Raw genomic sequence first — 20,856 nt, 5'->3', positions numbered from 1 at the left:
TGTGGCTCTCCGTGCACAAGGCTAATCCACATATGAACTCACCTCGTGCAGGTGAAAAGATGCAGTCGATTTTGCACACGTGTCGGAGGGGGCGTGTGTCAGTTGCGAAGCTTCTCAGTCACCAGTGGAGGGTTGTATCGGTAGAGGTGGAGCATAACGCAAACAGGGTAATTGAATACGACTAGATTAGGGAGAAAATTGGGGGGTAAATTTGAGAAAAAGAGGGGAAATAAAATGAAAAAATAAAAACAAGACACGTCCACTTATTTAAAACTTTTTTTTTATTATTTTTTTTGTAATTGACAGAATATGAAACAGCTAAAGAAAATAAATTAAGATTAATGATTGTTCAATTTTAATTCTATAAATAAAAGTTCTAAAAAATACTTTGATTCAGAGACAAAACTGTCAATGAACGTCTATCTTCATAAATAATTTAAAAAGACCCTTCATCAAGAAATCAATAAATTAATTCATGTTAAAAAAAGGAATTAAAATGTACTTTTTGGAAAGTATGAAACAATAATAATAATAATAATAATATTAATAATAATAAATCAGAATTTTAACCTCCATTTAAAACCATGATATTTACAATGAAATACATCGTTAAAATGCTTTTCGCTCATTTTCTCCACCACACTTTCCATCAAATCTTCCTAAACATACCTGAAAATGTAAAATCTAACTACAGCCTGACCGTGTAGACAATATCCAGTCGTTTTCTTCTCTTTTCCCCCCTAACTAACATACTCATGATGCTTTGCACTGATGAGCTTAAATAATAATAAAAAAAAACACCCATATTCCTATTCCCCACCCTTTCCAGTGATATGCCTTCGTGTGGCTCAATACATTTCTATATACACGTAACTGGCGCTCGATCGATTTCCGCGAACCAGCAAAAAGGCCTTGCTGTGCGGCCGTGTCGTGTTCGTGTTGGTCCCGTTTTATGTGCGGTGTCGGTCCAAGCCGGATCGAAAGCCTTCGCTTTAGTCCCCACACGAAAAAAGAGTGCAAGTCTGAGACGCTGCGGCGATAAATGTTTTAGCCAGTTACTAGCTGTACAGAATGTGCCTATAAATAGTTATCGGTCATAGTCATATGCTGTATACTGATGAGGCTGTAAATGTATAATCAACCCAAGTCTTGTGCAGCGGGTTAGGTAATCTGCTAAACGTATATATTCACTTCAGTGTTCTTTGTATTAAGTATAAGCTCTTGGTCCCGTAATTTGCAGCTGAGGATTCTTATTTTTTTTTTTTTTTTTTTTTTCCTTTTTCACCAAAGTTCAGTCAGTCTTCGGTCTTCTTCTTTTTTTAACCTGAGAAACAGAGAAAAAAAAACACAGAAAACGAGAGAAAGAAAGAACAAAATTAGATCATTTAAAATGATTATTGATCATGATACCGGGACAGATCTAATACATGTGGTGTGTGCTGGTGCATTTAGCAGTGATCGTGTGCTAACCATACTTCCATGCAATTAAAGTATTAAGCCAGTAAATGAGTGTATGGTTTAATGTGTGCTGAGTGTTAGTGAGTGTCTGAAAGTGGGAAAGGTTTCTGGCAGGCATACAAATTTCCAACATGCACCGTAGGAATTCTGGGCTCGATGTTATTCTGACATATCGATGCGAGGCGGCGAATCCGTCTCGTCGTGAGTGATTTTTAATAGCTCGTGAATCGTGATGGTTGTTTTCGTTCACTACAAAACCCAGAATTCCTACAGAGAAATGCTGTTCGTTGGTCAGCACAACGCCGTCACCTCAAGCCTCGTGTGAGAGGTTTGAGAGATCGTGGATGAATCGCTCCATCGAGGAGTGGGTCGGCATGCACACAATAATCCCATGATGAGGAGTCAGAGATTGGTGGTAATCTGTTTATCATCAGGTACGTGAGTCTACATGAGTCGGGCAGTAGTTATTTTGTTTTATTACACACACATTTGAACTGCCATATCCAAGCCTACATATTCCTGTTTAATATTTTTATATACCCATGTATATATTGGTTTTAATCTATATTCTAATCTATATTATTACTATCTATATATTACTGCTATTATACTCATTCATACCTATATCTAATATTAGCTTTTTATATTTAATAATCATTCCTATATATACCTTTATACATATATATAAACAATGTACACCGATAACATTAAAACCACCTCCTTGTTTCTACACTCACTGTCCATTTTATCAGCATATAGAAGCACTTTGTAGTTCTACAATTACTGACTGTAGTCCATCTGTTTCTCTGCATGCTTTGTTAGCCCCCTTTCACTGTTCTTCAATAGTCACTACAGAGCAGGTATTATTTAGGTGGTGGGTCATTCTCAGCACTGCAGTGACACTGACATGGTGGTGGTGTGTTAGTGTGTGTTGTGTTGGTATGAGTGGATCAGACACAGCAGCGCTGCTATTATAGAGAATAGTCCACCAACCAAAAATATCCAGCCAACAGCACCCCGTGGGCAGCGTCCTGTGACCACTGATGAAGGTCTAGAAGATGACCGACTCAAACAGCAGCAATAGATGAGCGATCGTCTCTGACTTTACATCTACAAGGTGGACCAACTAGGTAGGAGTGTCTAATAGAGTGGACAGTGAGTGGACACGGTATTTAAAAACTCCAGCAGCGCTGCTGTGTCTGATCCACTCATACCAGCACAACACACTACACACTAACACACCACCACGTCAGTGTCACTGCAGTGCTGAGAATGATCCACTACCTAAATAATACCTGCTCTGTGGGGGTCCTGACCATTGAAGAACAGGGTGAAAGCAGGTTAAAAAGTATGTAGAGAAAGAGATGGACTGCAGTCAGTAATTGTAGAACTACAAAGTGCTTCTATATGGTAAGTGGAGCTGATAAAATTTATCTATCCATCTATCCATCTCTCTCTATCTATCTCTATCTATCTGCTTTCTTTATCTTATGGCTCAACACCCCCCTGCATCATCATCTCCGTTTTTACTGAGGCAGCATCCCAAATCCCACAGTAATTACTTAGAACCATGTCATCAGGCATGACACCACTGGCAATGTTCCTACTTTGACACACTATTTTAGGCACTGGCGGAGTGACGCACACTAGCAGTTGTAGAAATGTGATTCCCAAGTTCCGTGCCCTGAATCACCAGATGACAGCTGAAATCTAGGTAACGTACTCATATTAATAATAGTAATTGATAATAATGAGAAGAATATCAGAATAATCAGATTACTACCAAAACCTGAATTAATCTGGATTATTTTTGTGCATGTAAACACACTCGCTGTATCGCTTTCTTTCCCCCCCCCCAACCCCCCCAAAACACACACACACACACAAGCACACACAAAAGCAAACACACAAAGTTCATTTGGTCTTTCACTCACTGCACAGAACAGCATACCCACTAGCACAAACTTTTCTTGTCATCAAATACACACTGGAATCCCCCACAGTCACAGGAACTAAAACACCACCAGACTACGTATGGGAGGAGTTGTAAAGAGAATCATCATGACCAAACGAAACACAGAGGAAACTGATCAAAAACAAAATCCACCCAAACACTAGGGCTTCTTTCGAATGGCAAAGAAGGTACTTAATAGCTTTGCATTGCTTTCATTAGCTGCTTTAGCTAGTTCCAGTTAAGCTACTTTGTGATGTCAGTTATTGATCAGTGTAAACAAAACAAAAGAGAAAGGCACGACGCACCAAACACACTCCATGGTCACCACGGTAACCCGCCATGCACTCTCAGCATGGAGGATAGAAGACAAAGGGCCATAAATAAATAAATAAATAAATAAATAAATAAAAAGAACAAGAACAGAACTGCTAACGGCAACCATCACAGGCAGGAATATCGCCACAGCAACCAACACAGGCCAATCAACTTACAAACGCTGCCAGAGGAAGGGGGGAGGCTTTATTGGTTGCTATGGCCACCGCAGCCATAGCGACGTAGTCTCCACACGAGATATGATTGGCCGGGGCAGCCTGAGGTTTTTGTTTGTTCGATTGTTTGTTTGTTTTCAGGAGATTGAACGATGACACAGCACAAAAACAAAAACAATAAATAAAAGTAAAAATTAATCATATGGTTATTATCCAAGTACTATATTTCATCTCTACATATTGTACATATATGACTGACAGAAATATTACAAATACTGAATAATCATTAAGGCTGACAGCCGAATTCACATCAACATGTTTATTTTTCATTAAGATAAGCAAGAGTCTGCACCGAACGGCACTAAACAACGTACCTGAATAGCTTAGTATGGGCGGTTGGCATCTTTGGGCCTCTTCAGCTGCACTTTCAGTCTTTTCATGCCAATCTGAAAGCCGTTCATGGCCTGGATGGCAGTCTGAGCGCTGGCTGGGTTGTCAAAGCTCACAAACCCTGGAAAACAATATACGAGTTAGTCAAAGCACACAAAGCCTATAAAAGCATCAGTCAGTGTAAGACATTGTGCAGAACTAAGACATGTTGAGTATTGCTTTTATTTACATGGATCAGCCATAACCATAAAACCACCTCCTTGTTTCTACACACTTGGTAGGAGTGTCTGATAAAGTGGGCAGTGAGTGGACACGGTATTTAAAAACTCCAGCAGCGCTGCTGTGTCTGATCCACTCATACCAGCACAACACACACTAACACACCACCACGTCAGTGTCACTGCAGTGCTGAGAATGATCCACTACCTAAATAATACCTGCTCTGTGGTGGTCATGTGGGGGTCCTGACCATTGAAGAACAGGGTGAAAGCAGGTTAAAAAGTATGTAGAGAAAGAGATGGACTACAGTCAGTAATTGTAGAACTACAAAGTGCTTCTATATGGTAAGTGGAGCTGATAAAATGGACAGTGAGTGTAGAAACAAGGAGGTGGTTTTAACGTTATGGCTGATCAGTGTATTTATTTGTTGCGTTTCCCTCACAATTTCCCCCCAATTTAGTCATATCCAATGACCCGATTGCATTACGCTTCCCCTCTACTGATGTTGACTTCCACTCTGACTGAGGACAGCCGTGACTAACACACGCCCCTCCGACGCATGTACAGTAGCCGACCGCTTCTTTTCACCTGCACAAGGAGAGTTCTAATGTGGATCAGCTTCATGTACAGAGAGTCACACCCTGATCTTATTATCCCTAGTCTCTGTGCACCCGGCATCAATCAGCCAGCAGAGGTCGTAATTGCATCAGTTATGAGGAAACCCCCCCCCCCCCCAGCAGAGCTGAGATTCGAACCAACGAGTTGGTGTGCTTTTAAATATTTCCTCACTCAGACTGACCAAAGCACTTGCTCTGATTGGTTGCACGATCGACGAAGACCTTGGCTGAGATGACATTGCCGAAGGGGAGAAACATCTGCAGCATCTCCGAGTCGGTGAACTCCTGCGGCAGGTGATAGATAAAGATATTACAGCCCTCCGGACCTGAGAATAAAGAACGTGGAATAAATATGAAATATGATACACTGTTAATATTTATGTATTTATTTATTAGGGTTTTAACATCATGTTTTACACACTTTGGTTACATTCATGACAGGACAGGTAATAACTGGTTACACAAGATTCATCAGTTCTTAATTTTTTTATGTCAAACACAGTCATGAACAATTTTGTATCTCCAATTCACCTCACTTGCACGTCTTTGGACTGTGGGAGGAAACCGGAGCTCCTGGAGGAAACCCACACAGACATGGGGAGAACATGCAAACTCCACACAGAAAGGACCCGGACCTCTCCACCTGGGGATCGAACCCAGGGCCTTCTTGCTGTGAGGCGATAGTACTACCCACTGAGCCACCGTGCTGCTCACACTGTTAGTAATCGATTTATTAAGTAATTAGTGTTATTTACACTGTGGCTCTGTCTCAAAACTTTGTGAGCTCTCGGCGTAGACGTCATTTTACGTCATCCTACGCACACTTCTGAGAGGAAGCATGTGTCAATTCCTAGATGCCTCAAAATGCTGCCTACTGAGATATCTTATTCTGACCGATGTTAACCGAAGGACTTGTTGGTAACGTCCTGGTACCAGATACCACAGGACTCCTTGTGGTCTCAGCTGGTCCACATATGGTCTTACATATACCAAAAATACAAAACAGTCCATATAAAACAGTAAAAATAATGTTCATGGCCATCTTTAACTGTGCTGTGTACCACAAGTGTGCCACTGTGGTCACTTCTGCAGTCCATGGCTTAGTTAACACCTATTTACCCTACTAACATGAGGTTACTGGTCCGGTTACATAAATTCTAAGTAACCTGATGTATTCTGTGATGCATTTCTCTGAAGCAACACCCACATAACAAGAAATGTACTAGTGTACTTCAGAGGAAACACTGTTATCTGAGTAGAGTCATAAAAGCAGAATGTTTGTGTTTGTTGGTTCTAATGGAACAGGAAGTGATTATTACCTTCTCGCTGCTGAAGCTGCTGCGGCTGCTGGACTTGCTGAGCGACCAGCGTGGGCTGATGGGGAAACGGCTGCCCGACCAGTCCATAAGCAGCAGGATATGTGGCTGTTAGGGTGTTAATGTGAGGTGGGGTGGGGGGAAACCACATGCAAACATGACATTATTTGAAGGCAGGTCAAATCCATTGCAACAATATACAGTGTATCACAAAAGTGAGTACACCCCTCACATTTCTGCAGATATTTAAGTATATCTTTTCATGGGACAACACTGACAAAATGACACTTTGACACAATGAAAAGTAGTCTGTGTGCAGCTTATATAACAGTGTAAATTTATTCTTCCCTCAAAATAACTCAATATACAGCCATTAATGTCTAAACCACCGGCAACAAAAGTGAGTACACCCCTTAGTGAAAGTTCCTTTGTCAATAGTGTCAATATTTTGTGTGGCCACCATTATTTCCCAGAACTGCCTTAACTCTCCTGGGCATGGAGTTTACCAGAGCTTCACAGGTTGCCACTGGAATGCTTTTCCACTCCTCCATGACGACATCACGGAGCTGGCGGATATTCGAGACTTTGCGCTCCTCCACCTTCCGCTTGAGGATGCCCCAAAGATGTTCTATTGGGTTTAGGTCTGGAGACATGCTTGGCCAGTCCATCACCTTTACCCTCAGCCTCTTCAATAAAGCAGTGGTCGTCTTAGAGGTGTGTTTGGGGTCATTATCATGCTGGAACACTGCCCTGCGACCCAACTTCCGGAGGGAGGGGATCATGCTCTGCTTCAGTATTTCACAGTACATACTGGAGTTCATGTGTCCCTCAATGAAATGTAACTCCCCAACACCTGCTGCACTCATGCAGCCCCAGACCATGGCATTCCCACCACCATGCTTGACTGTAGGCATGACACACTTATCTTTGTACTCCTCACCTGATTGCCGCCACACATGCTTGAGACCATCTGAACCAAACAAATTAATCTTGGTCTCATCAGACCATAGGACATGGTTCCAGTAATCCATGTCCTTTGTTGACATGTCTTCAGCAAACTGTTTGCGGGCTTTCTTGTGTAGAGACTTCAGAAGAGGCTTCCTTCTGGGGTGACAGCCATGCAGACCAATTTGATGTAGTGTGCGGCGTATGGTCTGAGCACTGACAGGCTGACCCCCCACCTTTTCAATCTCTGCAGCAATGCTGACAGCACTCCTGCGCCTATCTTTCAAAGACAGCAGTTGGATGTGACGCTGAGCACGTGCACTCAGCTTCTTTGGACGACCAACGCGAGGTCTGTTCTGAGTGGACCCTGCTCTTTTAAAACGCTGGATGATCTTGGCCACTGTGCTGCAGCTCAGTTTCAATCTTCTTGTAGCCTTGGCCATCTTCATGTAGCGCAACAATTCGTCTTTTAAGATCCTCAGAGAGTTCTTTGCCATGAGGTGCCATGTTGGAACTTTCAGTGACCAGTATGAGAGAGTGTGAGAGCTGTACTACTAAATTGAACACACCTGCTCCCTATGCACACCTGAGACCTAGTAACACTAACGAGTCACATGACATTTTGGAGGGAAAATTACAAGCAGTGCTCAATTTGGACATTTAGGGGTGTACTCACTTTTGTTGCCGGTGGTTTAGACATTAATGGCTGTATATTGAGTTATTTTGAGGGAAGAATAAATTTACACTGTTATATAAGCTGCACACAGACTACTTTTCATTGTGTCAAAGTGTCATTTTGTCAGTGTTGTCCCATGAAAAGATATACTTAAATATCTGCAGAAATGTGAGGGGTGTACTCACTTTTGTGATACACTGTACACCTATTAGCCATAACGTTAAAACCACCTCCTTGTTTCTACACTCACTGTCCATTTTATCAGCTCCACTTACCATATAGGAGCACTTTGTAGTTCTACAATTACTGACTGTAGTCCATCTGTTTCTCTGCATGCTTTGTTAGCCCCCTTTCATGCTGTTCTTCAATGGTCAGGACTCTCCCAGGACCACCACAGAGCAGGTATTATTTGGGTGGTGGATGATTCTCAGCACTGCAGTGACACTGACATGGTGGTGGTGTGCTAGTGTGTGTTGTGCTGATATGAGTGGATCAGACAGCAATGCTGCTGGAGTTTTGAAACACCTCACTTTCACCAACTCAAACAGCAGCAATAGATGAGCGATCGTCTCTGACTTTACATCTTCAAGGTGGACCAACTAGGTAGGAGTGTCTAATAGAGTGGACAGTGGTCTGACTCATACCAGCACAACACACACTAACACACCACCACCATGTCAGTGTCACTGCAGTGCTGAGAATGATCCACCACCTAAATAATACCTGCTCTGTGGTGGTCCTGACCATTGAAGAACAGGGTGAAAGCAGGCTGAAAAAAGCATGCAGAGTAACAGATGGACCACTGACAGTAATTGTAGGACTACAAAGTTCTCCTGTATGGTAAGTGGAGCTGATAAAATGGACAGTGAGTGTAGAAACAAGTAGGTGGTTTTAATGTTATGGCTGATCGGTGTATGAAACTATGTGTAAATATTCTAAAATGACTTAAACACTATAAAGCTGTGGGCGGGGCATTCATGAACATTTACATTTCCAGCACTTAGCAGATGCTTTTACTTAAACTGACTTACATATGTGGCTGAAAACAATTCAAGCAATTAAGGGTTAAGGGCCTTGCTCAGGGGCCCAACAGACTGACACATAGGTTTTTAGCTTTGCACTGAATACATGTGATACACACAACAGTTTATGGAATGTCACTTTGGACGTCTTACCAGTGTAATGCTGCATGCCAGCGTACGCCTGCTGCAGAGGATCCAACGCAGGACTCTGAGCTGTACAGACAATAAAAAGCAAAGTGAAACCAAAGAAAAAAAAAAAGAGAATTGGAGATGGTCGAGGAACGATGACCATCATAAACCATGTTTCAAAAATGTCAAGGGATTTGGAGTGGGACAATGGAAGGAGCGTTACCTTGGTAAGGATGGACTCCGTTGGTGTAGAGTGTTTCTGAGGCTGACTGCCCAATGGGTGGGGCGGCCACAGCCGGGTAACTGTTGACTGCAATTTGTGCAGCGAGAGTAGGCACTGGTGTGGCAGCAATGGTTGGAGGAGTGCTTGCACCTAAAACAAAATGTAAAAGCTTTAAATCGTTTCATATTTAAGTGTGTGAACTATTATTCTAACACAGTTTGTAATAGGCTTTAATGGAAGGGTGAGGGGGTTGTCACAGTTACAGAATTACATCCTCCTGCCTTGCCATTTATGGCCAACAGAGGGGGCATGGAGGCGCAGAAGATATGAAGATATCCTTTATTTGTCATATATACATATACAGTTGTACAGTACAATGAAATTCTTTCTTCGCATATCCCAGCTTTTTTGGAAGCTGGGGTCAGAGCTCAGGGTCAGCCATCGTACGGCACCCCTGGAGCAGACAGGGTTAAGGGCCTTGCTCAAGGACCCAACAGTGGCTGCATAGCAGAGTCTGGATTTGAACCGCCAATCTTCCGGTTGATAGCCCAAAGCTCTACCCACTAAGCTAGCACCGTCCCACAAAAGAAGATTGATGTGTCAGTTTCTCTGAATCACTGAATCACCTGTGCCTCATTGTAGTTTAGTGTTAATTTGCTCCAGGTGGAAGTGTTTCTATTTATTATGGTTTCTTCCTCAAAGACTTGCCAGCTCCTCTGTTGGCAACATGCTTTCTCTTGAAACCGTGACGCTGGGCACAACCTGTTCCGGTTTCCCACCAACGCAGATGCCGGCATTCTTTTTAAAAATTCTGACACACGCTGAGTGGGTTGGTGTAACTTGTTAATTGCAGTCCCCAGTATGTTCTGGGTTTCCTTTCTTTGTTCTTTTTCCAAGAACTTGGTTACAATATGGCAAGCTGTTCAGAGCGCCTGTGACATTTACATTTTCGGCATTTAGCAGACGCTTTCATCCAAAGCGACTAACAGTTGTGACAGTATACAATCTAAGCAATTGAGGGTTAAGGGCCTTGCTCAAGGGCCCAACAGCTGCAACCTGGCAGAGTTTACATTTCTGCTCTATCCCTTTTCTATCCACTTTCTCCGTTGCAGGCTGCAGATTTTGTGTTTTCATTTGTTACTTTGTTTTTATTATTCTGGCCACTGCTTTGATTTCTCCTTTACCCTTTTAGTTTCTGGTATTTTAGCCAAAGTATTGTTCTACCTTGATTAGGCATCCTGCATATTAGGTTTGTTTTACTAGGCAAATGCCCTAAAAATCATTTTGAGTGTTGTCTACAAGAATTGTAACTTGGCGAGTACCTGGGTTTGTTTTAGTCTGGACAGGTGACAATACAAAAAATGCTTTCTGTAATATCTCCATACTTAATAATAACAAAGTCGAAAGTATAAACCTGGCATCAGAGTTCCAAAATTTGGAAACTGTTGTGGAACTTAGGTCACTTAATAAACTCTTAATCTTGGACAATGCCGTACACGCCCTTAACTTCACAGTAAAGGCACAGTGAAGTGTGTTTAGCAACCGGGCTCTACAATGAGTCTCTCTACAGCTATCTATCTATCTATCTATCTATCTATCTATCTATCTATCTATCTATCTATCTATCCATCCATCCATCCATCCATCCATCCATCCATCCATCCATCCATCATCCATCCATCCATCCATCCATCCATCCATCATCCATCCATCCATCCATCATCCATCCATCATCCATCCATCCATCCATCCATCATCCATCCATCATCCATCCATCCATCATCCATCAATCATCCATCCATCGTCCATCCATCCATCCATCATCCATCCATCATCCATCCATCCATCCATCATCCATCCATCCATCATCCATCCATCCATCCATCATCCATCCATCCATCAATCAATCATCCATCCATCATCCATCCATCCATCCATCCATCAATCATCCATCCATCGTCCATCATCCATCCATCCATCTATCCATCCATCATCCATCCATCTATCTATCCATCCATCTATACCAAGGCTAAAATTACCAAGTTAAATGAGTAGCGTGGTTCCTAGTACATGCTGTAATAGCAATAAGCCTTGGTTTATTAATAAAAACAAATTCGCAACCTGATATTGTTTAATTGTCAGATTAAACAATAGATATTAACTGTTTTTTTTCTTTTATGCTACTCAGTAGCCCGTGAATCTCAATGTCGCACAATACTGGTTGGAGTATCTTTTTAAAATAGTAAAGATTGTCAGAACTTACACAATATTTTTAAGTCACTGTTTACTCAACTGTCAAATACTTAAAAGCTACACACCAGTGTTTGTTTTATTGCATTATATTAGCAGTTAATATAATCTTATTAATTGATTTTACAAATAAAGGTCCAATGCTGGTAATTACTAAAATGTTGGTATCATAAGAATTTTTTTTTAAGGACAAGCATAAAAATGTTTTATTTTACCAATAAACTATGTTTATTTAGAGAGGATACATGTTTGGGTTCTCCCTGTGGGTCATTTTATACCAGGTAATCACAGAAATACTCCAGTAAAAGTGACTTTTCTGCATCCCGCCTAAATAAATCCTGACCCAAGGGTGAGGTGCTTATAAGTAGTGTAATCACCTGAGGAAGGAGTGATTGATGCTATGGGTGTGGCTATGATGCTGCTTGGGTTGAGAGCAGCCAACTGCTGCATCTGCACCGCAGCAACCGTCGCCACGGGAGACAGATAGGCCGACTGAGCCACCAAGGCCTGCTGGTGGACCAGCTAGAGAAAGAACAAAAACATAAATGTAAGAAGCTAGGAGATGCTAGGTGTTTATAGGGTAAAGGGTTCGCACTCACTGCTTGTGTATAGGCGTTGTATGCCCCCAGGTGGAGGCTCATGGGGCTGATGACTCCCAGTTGGGAGGCGACCTGCTGCATGCGCCTGATGCCTCGCTCCTTCTCCGTGTCTGCAAACTTCACCACCAGACTGGACGAAGCCCCCTGAGTTAAACAGAGAAAAAGATGAATAGAACTTATACAATGAGTTAGTGGACAGTGAGCTGGCTGGGCGTGAGAGGAAGTATTTCGGGGGGAGTGAGGTCAGAACAATGGATCTATGTTATGAAGTGTTTTTCTGACAATGCTCTTCTGTACAGCTGTATAATGGTGGGTGTGACTGTGGGTAAACTTCTGTTTGTACAGTGTGTGTAGCATTGACTGTATGATGTGCCATACAATTTCATTATTCTGTGTGACTGTGAACAGAAACACACTGACCGGTAGAGTACGACTGCCGTGGAGAGCGTTAATAGCCGCTTGTGCCTCTGCATTGCTCTGGTATTTTACAAACGCACAACCTGCAACACACAAGCCAGCTTTAATGAGACAAAACACACAGATGAACCCTTAAAACTTCTCATATTATTATTATCATTTTCATTTTGACCTAAAGCAACTTTAAAATACAATATCTTGGTCTACACGGACATGATTGGCTATGTAATAGGAGGAGAGGGCGTGGATTGCTGCCCTGTTCAGGTATGTCCCCAGTGTTTCCAGTCTAGCGGACGCCGAGTGGTTCAGGTACTAGTAATCGAAAGGTCATTGGTTGCCAGGTAGCCACTGTTTGGCCCTCAAACAAGGCTTGACACTCAATTGCTTAGACTTAGACAAACTTTATCGTCATTCATTATACACAAGTGTACGCAGAGCGAAATTTCGTTGCAGTTGGCTCGCACGGAATATACAGAGTAAGCGAGAAAATTATTGATACATAGTATCACAGGATTTAGATATAAAAATATATCAATGAATTATATAGCAGCACAGATTAAAATTAAGTATGTGATAGGTGGCAGCACAGCATTAAAAAAATGAATAAAAAATATATAAATACAGTGGAACCTTGACTTACGAGTGACCCAACTTACGAATTTTCCGAGATACGAGCTGTCACTTGGTCGATTTTTTTGCTTTGTGATACGAGCCGAGTTCAGTTCACCTGGTTATCTTGCCGTACAAGCAAGTAAAAAAGAGGAAAATGTGACGAAAAAGCCAAAAGTCGGTGAAGAATAAGATTAAGTGAAGTAAAAAAATTATATAGCGCGTTATAGCTATAGAGTTACAGCGCGGGTTGTTTACTGAATGGTAGCAACTGGAGTAATGATGCTCGTGGCTTGGTCTCGCGAGAAGTGAACAAGGGTCGCACGCGGTGTCGTGACTGATTTTGACCCGTACAAGTTCTAGCACCCGAGTCGTATTCCAAATAAAGGTCGTATACCAAGCTAAATTTTTCACATCCAAACAGGACGTATACCAAGTTGGACTTATACCAAAGCAGACGTATACCGAGGTGCCACTGTATATTGTAGCATTAAGTGTGTAGCGAGTAAGTTAAGTAATAGAGCACGAAATGAAACACTCCCCCAACTTCCTCCGCCAATCTCCACCTCCGCCAGCATCTTCGTCTGATTTTTAAGGTAAATACACTTAATAAAACCAGTTTATTTCTTTACATTCTCTTTTATTATGTATTATTATTTTTTTATACATTATTTGTTATTTATAAAGTACATTTTTCTTATATAAAAACACGTAACAAAAAAATCGGTGTGGTTTTTGGGGGGCTGGAATGGATTAATAGAGTTTCAATTCATTTTAATGGGAAAATTTGATTTGATATACGAGCAAATTGAGTTACCAGCTTGGTCACAGAACGAATTAAACTCGTAAGTCAAGGTTCCACTGTATATAGAAATGTAGCAGCAGGAATATTAAATATAGGTAGACTGTATGGTGTCAAAGTTGTGCCATTAAGTGCCATGAATGGAACGGGTCCCGCTGCGACCCTGATCAGGATAAAGTAATTGATGAAAATGAAATGTAGAGTTGATTCCTAACTAAAATAAAGGAATACCTCCCCCACCCTTTGTCTCATTTGTCCAAAGCATTGTAGCACACCACTGCTGGGATCCAGGGATCCGAGGTTCGAATCTCAGTGGTACCATCGATCAGTTGGGTTTGGATTATGTCATAACTGGTGGGTGGTGGCCGAAAATAGACCACTGAAGTCGTGCGTCATTCTGTAGTCCTCGTTATGCCCATATTTGGAGACCCGGGTCTAAGCCCGATTTTCAATGGCAAAAATGAACGGGGTTTTCAAAAAATCGTCTCTAACGCATCCTGTGCTAAATAAACATGTTCAGAACCCTGTACGTTTTGTCCTGTGTACATTTTTCTCCTGTACATCACTCGATCCTATAAATTACGAGGTTGTTAAAGGGTCGTAATACTAATAATGCTACATGAAAGCTAGTGCTACTGCGCATTAATTAGACGTCACTGAACTACACCAATCGAATCGATGGAATGAGCAGCCCGCGTTTGGTGAGTGCAACCAAAGGCGTAACCACCCGACCATCCTTGCTTTCTACTTTAATGTAGCTAGCTACTAAAAATATAAAGTAAAACTTGTGAATATCACCGCACAGTTACACCGGTGAATCGTGCTGCTTCGTGCGGTTAATTAAGAGGCTTATAAAAGAAAAAAAAAGAAAAATTAAAGAGGCTTCCAGTCTAGTGACGTCAATTCAGTGTGCAGTAGCATTAGCTTACATGTAGCAATATTCATATTTTGACTCTTTAACGACTTCATAATTCAGAGGATCCAGTGATAATAGACAGAAGAATCTCCATAAAACAAAACGTAACAGCTCTGGAACATTTTTTATGACTACAGGATGCGAGAGAGGCAATTTTCTAAATCTCCATTCATTTTTCCCATTCAAAATTTCTCCTAGACCCGGGTTACCAAATATGGGCATAACAACATGGCGTGGACTACAAAATGACGACACGACTTCAGTGGTCTATGCCTGATCATTGGGAGGTGAAACTTGTCAGTCTATCATCTTTTCTATCTAAGTGCTGTTCTTATGTTGTTCTTTAAATGCACTCTTTTATACCAAATTTATTCAAGAATTTAATAATGATATATATATTATTTTGACTTGGTTAAAGATTTTTGTCCTAGTCTGTGGTATTGCAATTCTCTTGTTGTAATAATAGTAATTACTAAGTGAATCCTGATTCTTGCCATCTTTCAATAAGCCACTGTCTAGTCTTGGCTGCTTTAGGGATATAATTATCCCTCTGGGATCAATACAGTATGTCCGTATCTATATATTTATATGGGTCCTCAGTGACCAGCAGAGAGCTGTAATTTAATGATACGTAGATTATTGTTAAATTAGACTCATGTTACCAACTACCATATAACTACATCCTCATCCTATTTAGCCAATATTTATGTGTGCACAGCTCTGCCTTTATGCACGCTGGTCTGACTGCTTCCCTCAAGGGATGAATACAATTATACACATGTATGTAAACCGGCAAGGTATACAGTCCTGTGTGTCTGCATGTGTCTCTGTTCTGTAACTATTAGCTATTTAGCACTTCTGCACCTGCACTGTGTTCATGTGGCAGATGTTTTATCCAAAAACATCTCCCAAAGATGTATTTATTAATATTACTGTAAATATTGACATATTAATATTGTGTTGGTCACCTTTGCTAGCTCCGTCTGGTCCTCTGAGCACGGTACACTCCTCTATGCTGCCGAACGGCTCGAACATCTTTCTGACGTCAGTGTCCGACTGCTGCTTCCCCAGCATACCCACAAACAGCTTCCTGTCTGAAAGAGGAGCATAATATTTACTGCATGTTTATAGATCAATACAATACACAATACACTGATGGGTCAGTTCAATGAAAACTGATATTCTGTATAAATGATGATGCAGTCATCTCAATGACATGCATTCTCGATTACAGCTTCTATCTTGGTCTTTTCTGGTCTTTTCCCATCCGGCAGACTTAATGGCTAATTGTGTCTGCTGCAGGCATTGCCAGTTATGCCCAGCCGACCGGTAGCAGTGCTGAGTTTCGAACTCTGGGAGTTCAGAATCCCAGCACTGGTGTGCTCATGGATTATCCCACTGTGCCACCTGGGTGCCCACCACCCAATAACATTTCATTTTTATACATTTTGGATGTGGCCAAAAACATATGGACATTCACTGACATATGCCATAGAAGCCAGTTTGGAAAAAAGCTCCGCCTGGCTAGATCAGTATGCATCGTTACAGAAGAATGATGCTCTCAACCTAATGGGCTACACAAGCTCAGAGAGACAAATGTGCACTCCTCACTACCCAGTTCCAGACTATTTTTTGTAGAAACAACTTGGACTGGTGTAGAAGACCTACTGGCCTGCACAGAGCTCTAACCCCAATCACATCAAACACCTTTGGGATACACTGAACTGCAGAATGCAAGTCAGACCTCATCCGAGATTAATGTTCAAAATTAATATTCTTGTCGATTGAGGAGATTCGAAACCACGTCCTTATGGACATGTGCACATGTGTTTAGAATCCCAACAACACTGCTGCACCTTCTATACTTACACTAGTACAACACAAACTACCACTTATGTGACCTTACAGTGCTGAGAATGGTCAACTATCCAAATCTAATCTGGTCCGTTTTGATTGATAAATGGTGTGTGAGTGTGTGTGTTGGGGGGGCCTAAACCATTGAACTTAATATATTACGTATGATAAGGGGGCGTGTCTACATACTTTTGGTCATATGGTGCATCTTAATTAGATTCTTGCTATAATATTTGGAGTTGTTGTTGCTGTATTAGTTTTGTCCACTAGGGGACAGAATCTACCTTTATTTAACTGTGAATGGAGATGCTGGTGAGGAGGAAAGGATTTTTTTTCCGTGACGTCACTAATACAGAGTACAACAACAATACTACAGTCTGCTCATTGGCCGACAGTGACTCATCACACTCACTTTATTAGGTACACCAATCTGGAGCTGTTTTTCCATACGCAATGTGTGATCATTTTCCTTTCTGACTGACCCGACCTTCATCAGTGCACACTTTCTGATCAGAGGACGCTATTGGTTTCATACTTTCAATTGGAGCCCTATTCTCCTCCCAGTGTTGACATCGAGGTGTTTAAAATCCCAACAACACTGCTGCACCTGCTATACCTTCACTAGTTCATCACAAACTACCACTTTAGTGACCTTGCAGTGCTGAGAATGGTCATCTACCCAAATTGATTGTATCTGGTTAATTTGGGTCCGTTATGATTGATAAATGGTGTAAGAAGGGGGTGGTGGTGCCAAGGTATACAAAGCATACAACAGGTGGGTAGATAGATAGATAGATAGATAGATAGATAGATAGATAGATAGATAGATAGATAGATAGATAGATAGATAGATAGATAGATAGATAGATAGATAGATAGATAGATAGATAGATAGATAGATAGATAGATAGATAGATAGATAGATAGATACTTTGTAGATAGATAGACAAACAGACATACAGAGACAGATAGACATAAATAGATCCGTAGATAGATTGATAGACAGACACAGATCAGTAGATAGACAGATAGACATAGATAGATAAATCAGTAGATAGATAGACAGACAGGCAGACAGATCAGTAGATAGATAGATAGATAGATAGACAAACTGATACTTTATAGACATATAGATAGATAGATAGATAGATAGATAGATAGATAGATAGATAGATAGATAGATAGACCCACAGACAGATCAGTAGATCAACAGACAGACAGATACTTTATTGATCCCAAAGGAAATTAAAGCCCCAGTAGCATTATACAATAATGAAAGTATAAGTACAAATAACAGTCTGAAGACTCAATATACACAACAATAAAGACTTTTATTATTGCTATCAATCAACTGGCACTGTCCTCATGAGGCTTTGAGAACATAAACATTATATGGACAGCATGCATGAAAGAGGTAAACATGCAGAAATGGAATGGAAGTGGTTTTATTAAAGGTTTTATTAAAAATAGTGATGTAAATGTATCTCACCTCCACGTCCCTCACTGTCAGCTGGCTTCACCTGAATGGGTCGGTTCATCTGGAAGAAAAATGTACATGGTATAAGCCTTTGTTATAAGCGTTTTTGTAAGTCGGTAAGCTTTTGTTTGTGTGTATGTGTGTGTGTGTGTGTTTATTTTATTTTATTTTTATTTAACCTTTATTTAACCTTTATTTAACCAGGAGGTCCCATTGAGATTCAAAATCTCTTTTACAAGAGAGACCTGGCCAAGGTTGCAGCCAAACCACAAAACAAGAATTAACAACATCTTAAAACAATTTACATTTTAAATAATTAAACATGTGCAATATAATAAATAGAACACAATATAAAAATACAAAGAGTCTCAAGAAAAACAAGTACAAGTCTCCATCACTACATCCTTTAAGATAGCTTTAAATCTATTTAAGGACATAAGTGTTTCTATTTTGAGCACTTTTTGTATTTTATTCCATCCCCAAGCTGCCGAATAGGAGAATGCAGTTTTTCCTAATTCAGTTGACACTCGTGGTACATTAAAAAGCAACCACTTATTAGAGCGAAGCTGATATGGACCAGAGCTAACAAACAGGAGATTACAAAGATACATTGGAAGTTTGCCAAGTATTGCTTTATAGATAAAAATATACCAATGCTGTTGTCTACGAATTGTAAGGGATGTCCAACCAACTAAATTATACTGTGTGTGTGTGCAGCATCTATAATATGAGGGAAGATGATGACAACATGACGACATCAATCAAAAAATCTCTTTATTCACTGTTCCTTATATTTCACAACAGAATCTGCTTTCTCTCAACCACCCCCCCCCCCCCCCCCCCCCCCCCCAACACACTCACACACGCACACACACACAAGATTTAAAGGAGTGATGGTATTAAGCACGCTCGCCAACTAATCCGGCTTACAGGCTTTGTCAGATTAAAACGGTGAGAGATTCGAACGGAGGAAGTGGACACGAAGAGTCACAAGGGGAAGAGAGAAGGACAGAAAGTCGACAGCAATGAAGAAGGCAAGAGAGCATTAAGGTCTGGCCTAATAACCTTCTGCTCTTCAAGTGAATGGTTTTTATCCCTGGGTCATTCTGCCAAAAATAGGACACTTTGCATCCTCAGTTTTGGGGGTGGGGCGGAGGGGAGTGGGGGTTTTTTCAGCCTAGCAATCAAGCATCTTGGATTTACATTTACATTTTCGACTTACAGCGACTTACAGGACTGTGACAGTATTTTGTCTAAGCAGTAATGGGGCTTGAACCAACAACCTTTGGATTACTAGTCCAGTACCTTAACCACTAGGTAACCATAGTACCATAACCACTAGGTCACAACTGTTTTATATGTATATAAATGTACTTCTCTCATACGTGTGTATATATATATATATATATATATATATATATATATATATATATACACACACACACACACACACACACACACACACACACACACATATATATATATATATATATACAGTGTATCACAAAAGTGAGTACACCCCTCACATTTCTGCAAATATTTTATTATATCTTTTCATGGGACAACACTATAGACATGAAACTTGGATATAACTTAGAGTAGTCAGTGTACAACTTGTATAGCAGTGTAGATTTTTGGTCTTCTTAAAATAACTCAACACACAGCCATTAATGTCTAAATGGCTGGCAACATAAGTGAGTACACCCCACAGTGAACATGTCCAAATTGTGCCCAAAGTGTCAATATTTTGTGTGACCACCATTATTATCCAGCACTGCCTTAACCCTCCTGGGCATGGAATTCACCAGAGCTGCACAGGTTGCTACTGGAATCCTCTTCCACTCCTCCATGATGACATCACGGAGCTGGTGGATGTTAGACACCTTGAACTGCTCAACCTTCCACTTGAAAATGCGCCACAGGTGCTCAATTGGGTTTAGTCCATCACCTTTACCTTCAGCTTCCTCAGCAAGGCAGTTGTCATCTTGGAGGTTGTGTTTGGGGTCGTTATCCTGTTGGAAAACTGCCATGAGGCCCAGTTTTTGAAGGGAGGGGATCATGCTCTGTTTCAGAAAGTCACAGTACATGTTGGAATTCATGTTTCCCTCAATGAACTGCAGCTCCCCAGTGCCAGCAACACTTATGCAGCCCAAGACCATGATGCTACCACCACCATGCTTGACTGTAAGCAAGATACAGTTGTCTTGGTACTTCTCACCAGGGCGCCGCCACACATGCTGGACACCATCTGAGCCAAACAAGTTTATCTTGGTCTCGTCAGACCACAGGGCATTCCAGTAATCCATGTTCTTGGACTGCTTGTTTTCAGCAAACTGTTTGCTGGCTTTCTTGTGCGTCAGCTTCCTTCTGGGATGACGACCATGCAGACCGAGTTGATGCAGTGTGCGGCGTATGGTCTGAGCGCTGACAGGCTGACCTCCCACGTCTTCAACCTCTGCAGCAATGCTGGCAGCACTCATGTGTCTATTTTTTAA

The 20,856-nt window shown here is 41.2% G+C and overlaps 1 protein-coding gene and 1 long non-coding RNA gene across 6 annotated transcripts in view; one reads left to right on the top strand and one right to left on the bottom strand.

Moving 5' to 3' along the window:
• Window positions 1-262: 262 nt before the first annotated feature.
• The window catches only part of celf3a (cugbp, Elav-like family member 3a), a 55,216-nt gene continuing 34,622 nt past the window's right edge, over window positions 263-20,856 (bottom strand). For 2 of the 5 annotated variants that reach the window (XM_063010995.1, XM_063011004.1), the window contains 11 exons: window positions 18,374-18,422; window positions 15,999-16,124; window positions 12,707-12,786; window positions 12,287-12,430; window positions 12,065-12,209; window positions 9,438-9,587; window positions 9,239-9,298; window positions 6,446-6,550; window positions 5,309-5,452; window positions 4,275-4,411; window positions 263-1,324 (listed from right to left, as the gene is read on the bottom strand). In XM_063010995.1, the coding sequence (XP_062867065.1) occupies window positions 4,284-4,411; window positions 5,309-5,452; window positions 6,446-6,550; window positions 9,239-9,298; window positions 9,438-9,587; window positions 12,065-12,209; window positions 12,287-12,430; window positions 12,707-12,786; window positions 15,999-16,124; window positions 18,374-18,422 (1,131 nt within the window). In that variant the 3' untranslated portion in view covers window positions 263-1,324; window positions 4,275-4,283. Of the gene's footprint in view, window positions 1,325-3,901; window positions 4,003-4,272; window positions 4,412-5,308; window positions 5,453-6,445; window positions 6,551-9,238; window positions 9,299-9,437; window positions 9,588-12,064; window positions 12,210-12,286; window positions 12,431-12,706; window positions 12,787-15,998; window positions 16,125-18,373; window positions 18,423-20,856 lie in introns of those variants that run through there. The other 3 variants (XR_010014969.1, XM_063011017.1, XM_063011025.1) reach the window with 3 other exon arrangements.
• The window catches only part of LOC134330084 (uncharacterized), a 28,489-nt gene continuing 21,399 nt past the window's right edge, over window positions 13,767-20,856 (top strand). Inside the window, exon 1 of the long non-coding RNA XR_010014973.1 lies at window positions 13,767-13,908. This is a non-coding gene — a long non-coding RNA (uncharacterized LOC134330084). The remainder of the gene's footprint in view (window positions 13,909-20,856) is intronic.

Source organism: Trichomycterus rosablanca, chromosome 2 (assembly GCF_030014385.1).
Source record: "Trichomycterus rosablanca isolate fTriRos1 chromosome 2, fTriRos1.hap1, whole genome shotgun sequence".
Lineage (NCBI taxonomy): Eukaryota > Metazoa > Chordata > Actinopteri > Siluriformes > Trichomycteridae > Trichomycterus > Trichomycterus rosablanca.
Note: the sequence above shows the minus strand (reverse complement) of the source record. Positions and strands in the feature narration are given on the sequence as shown.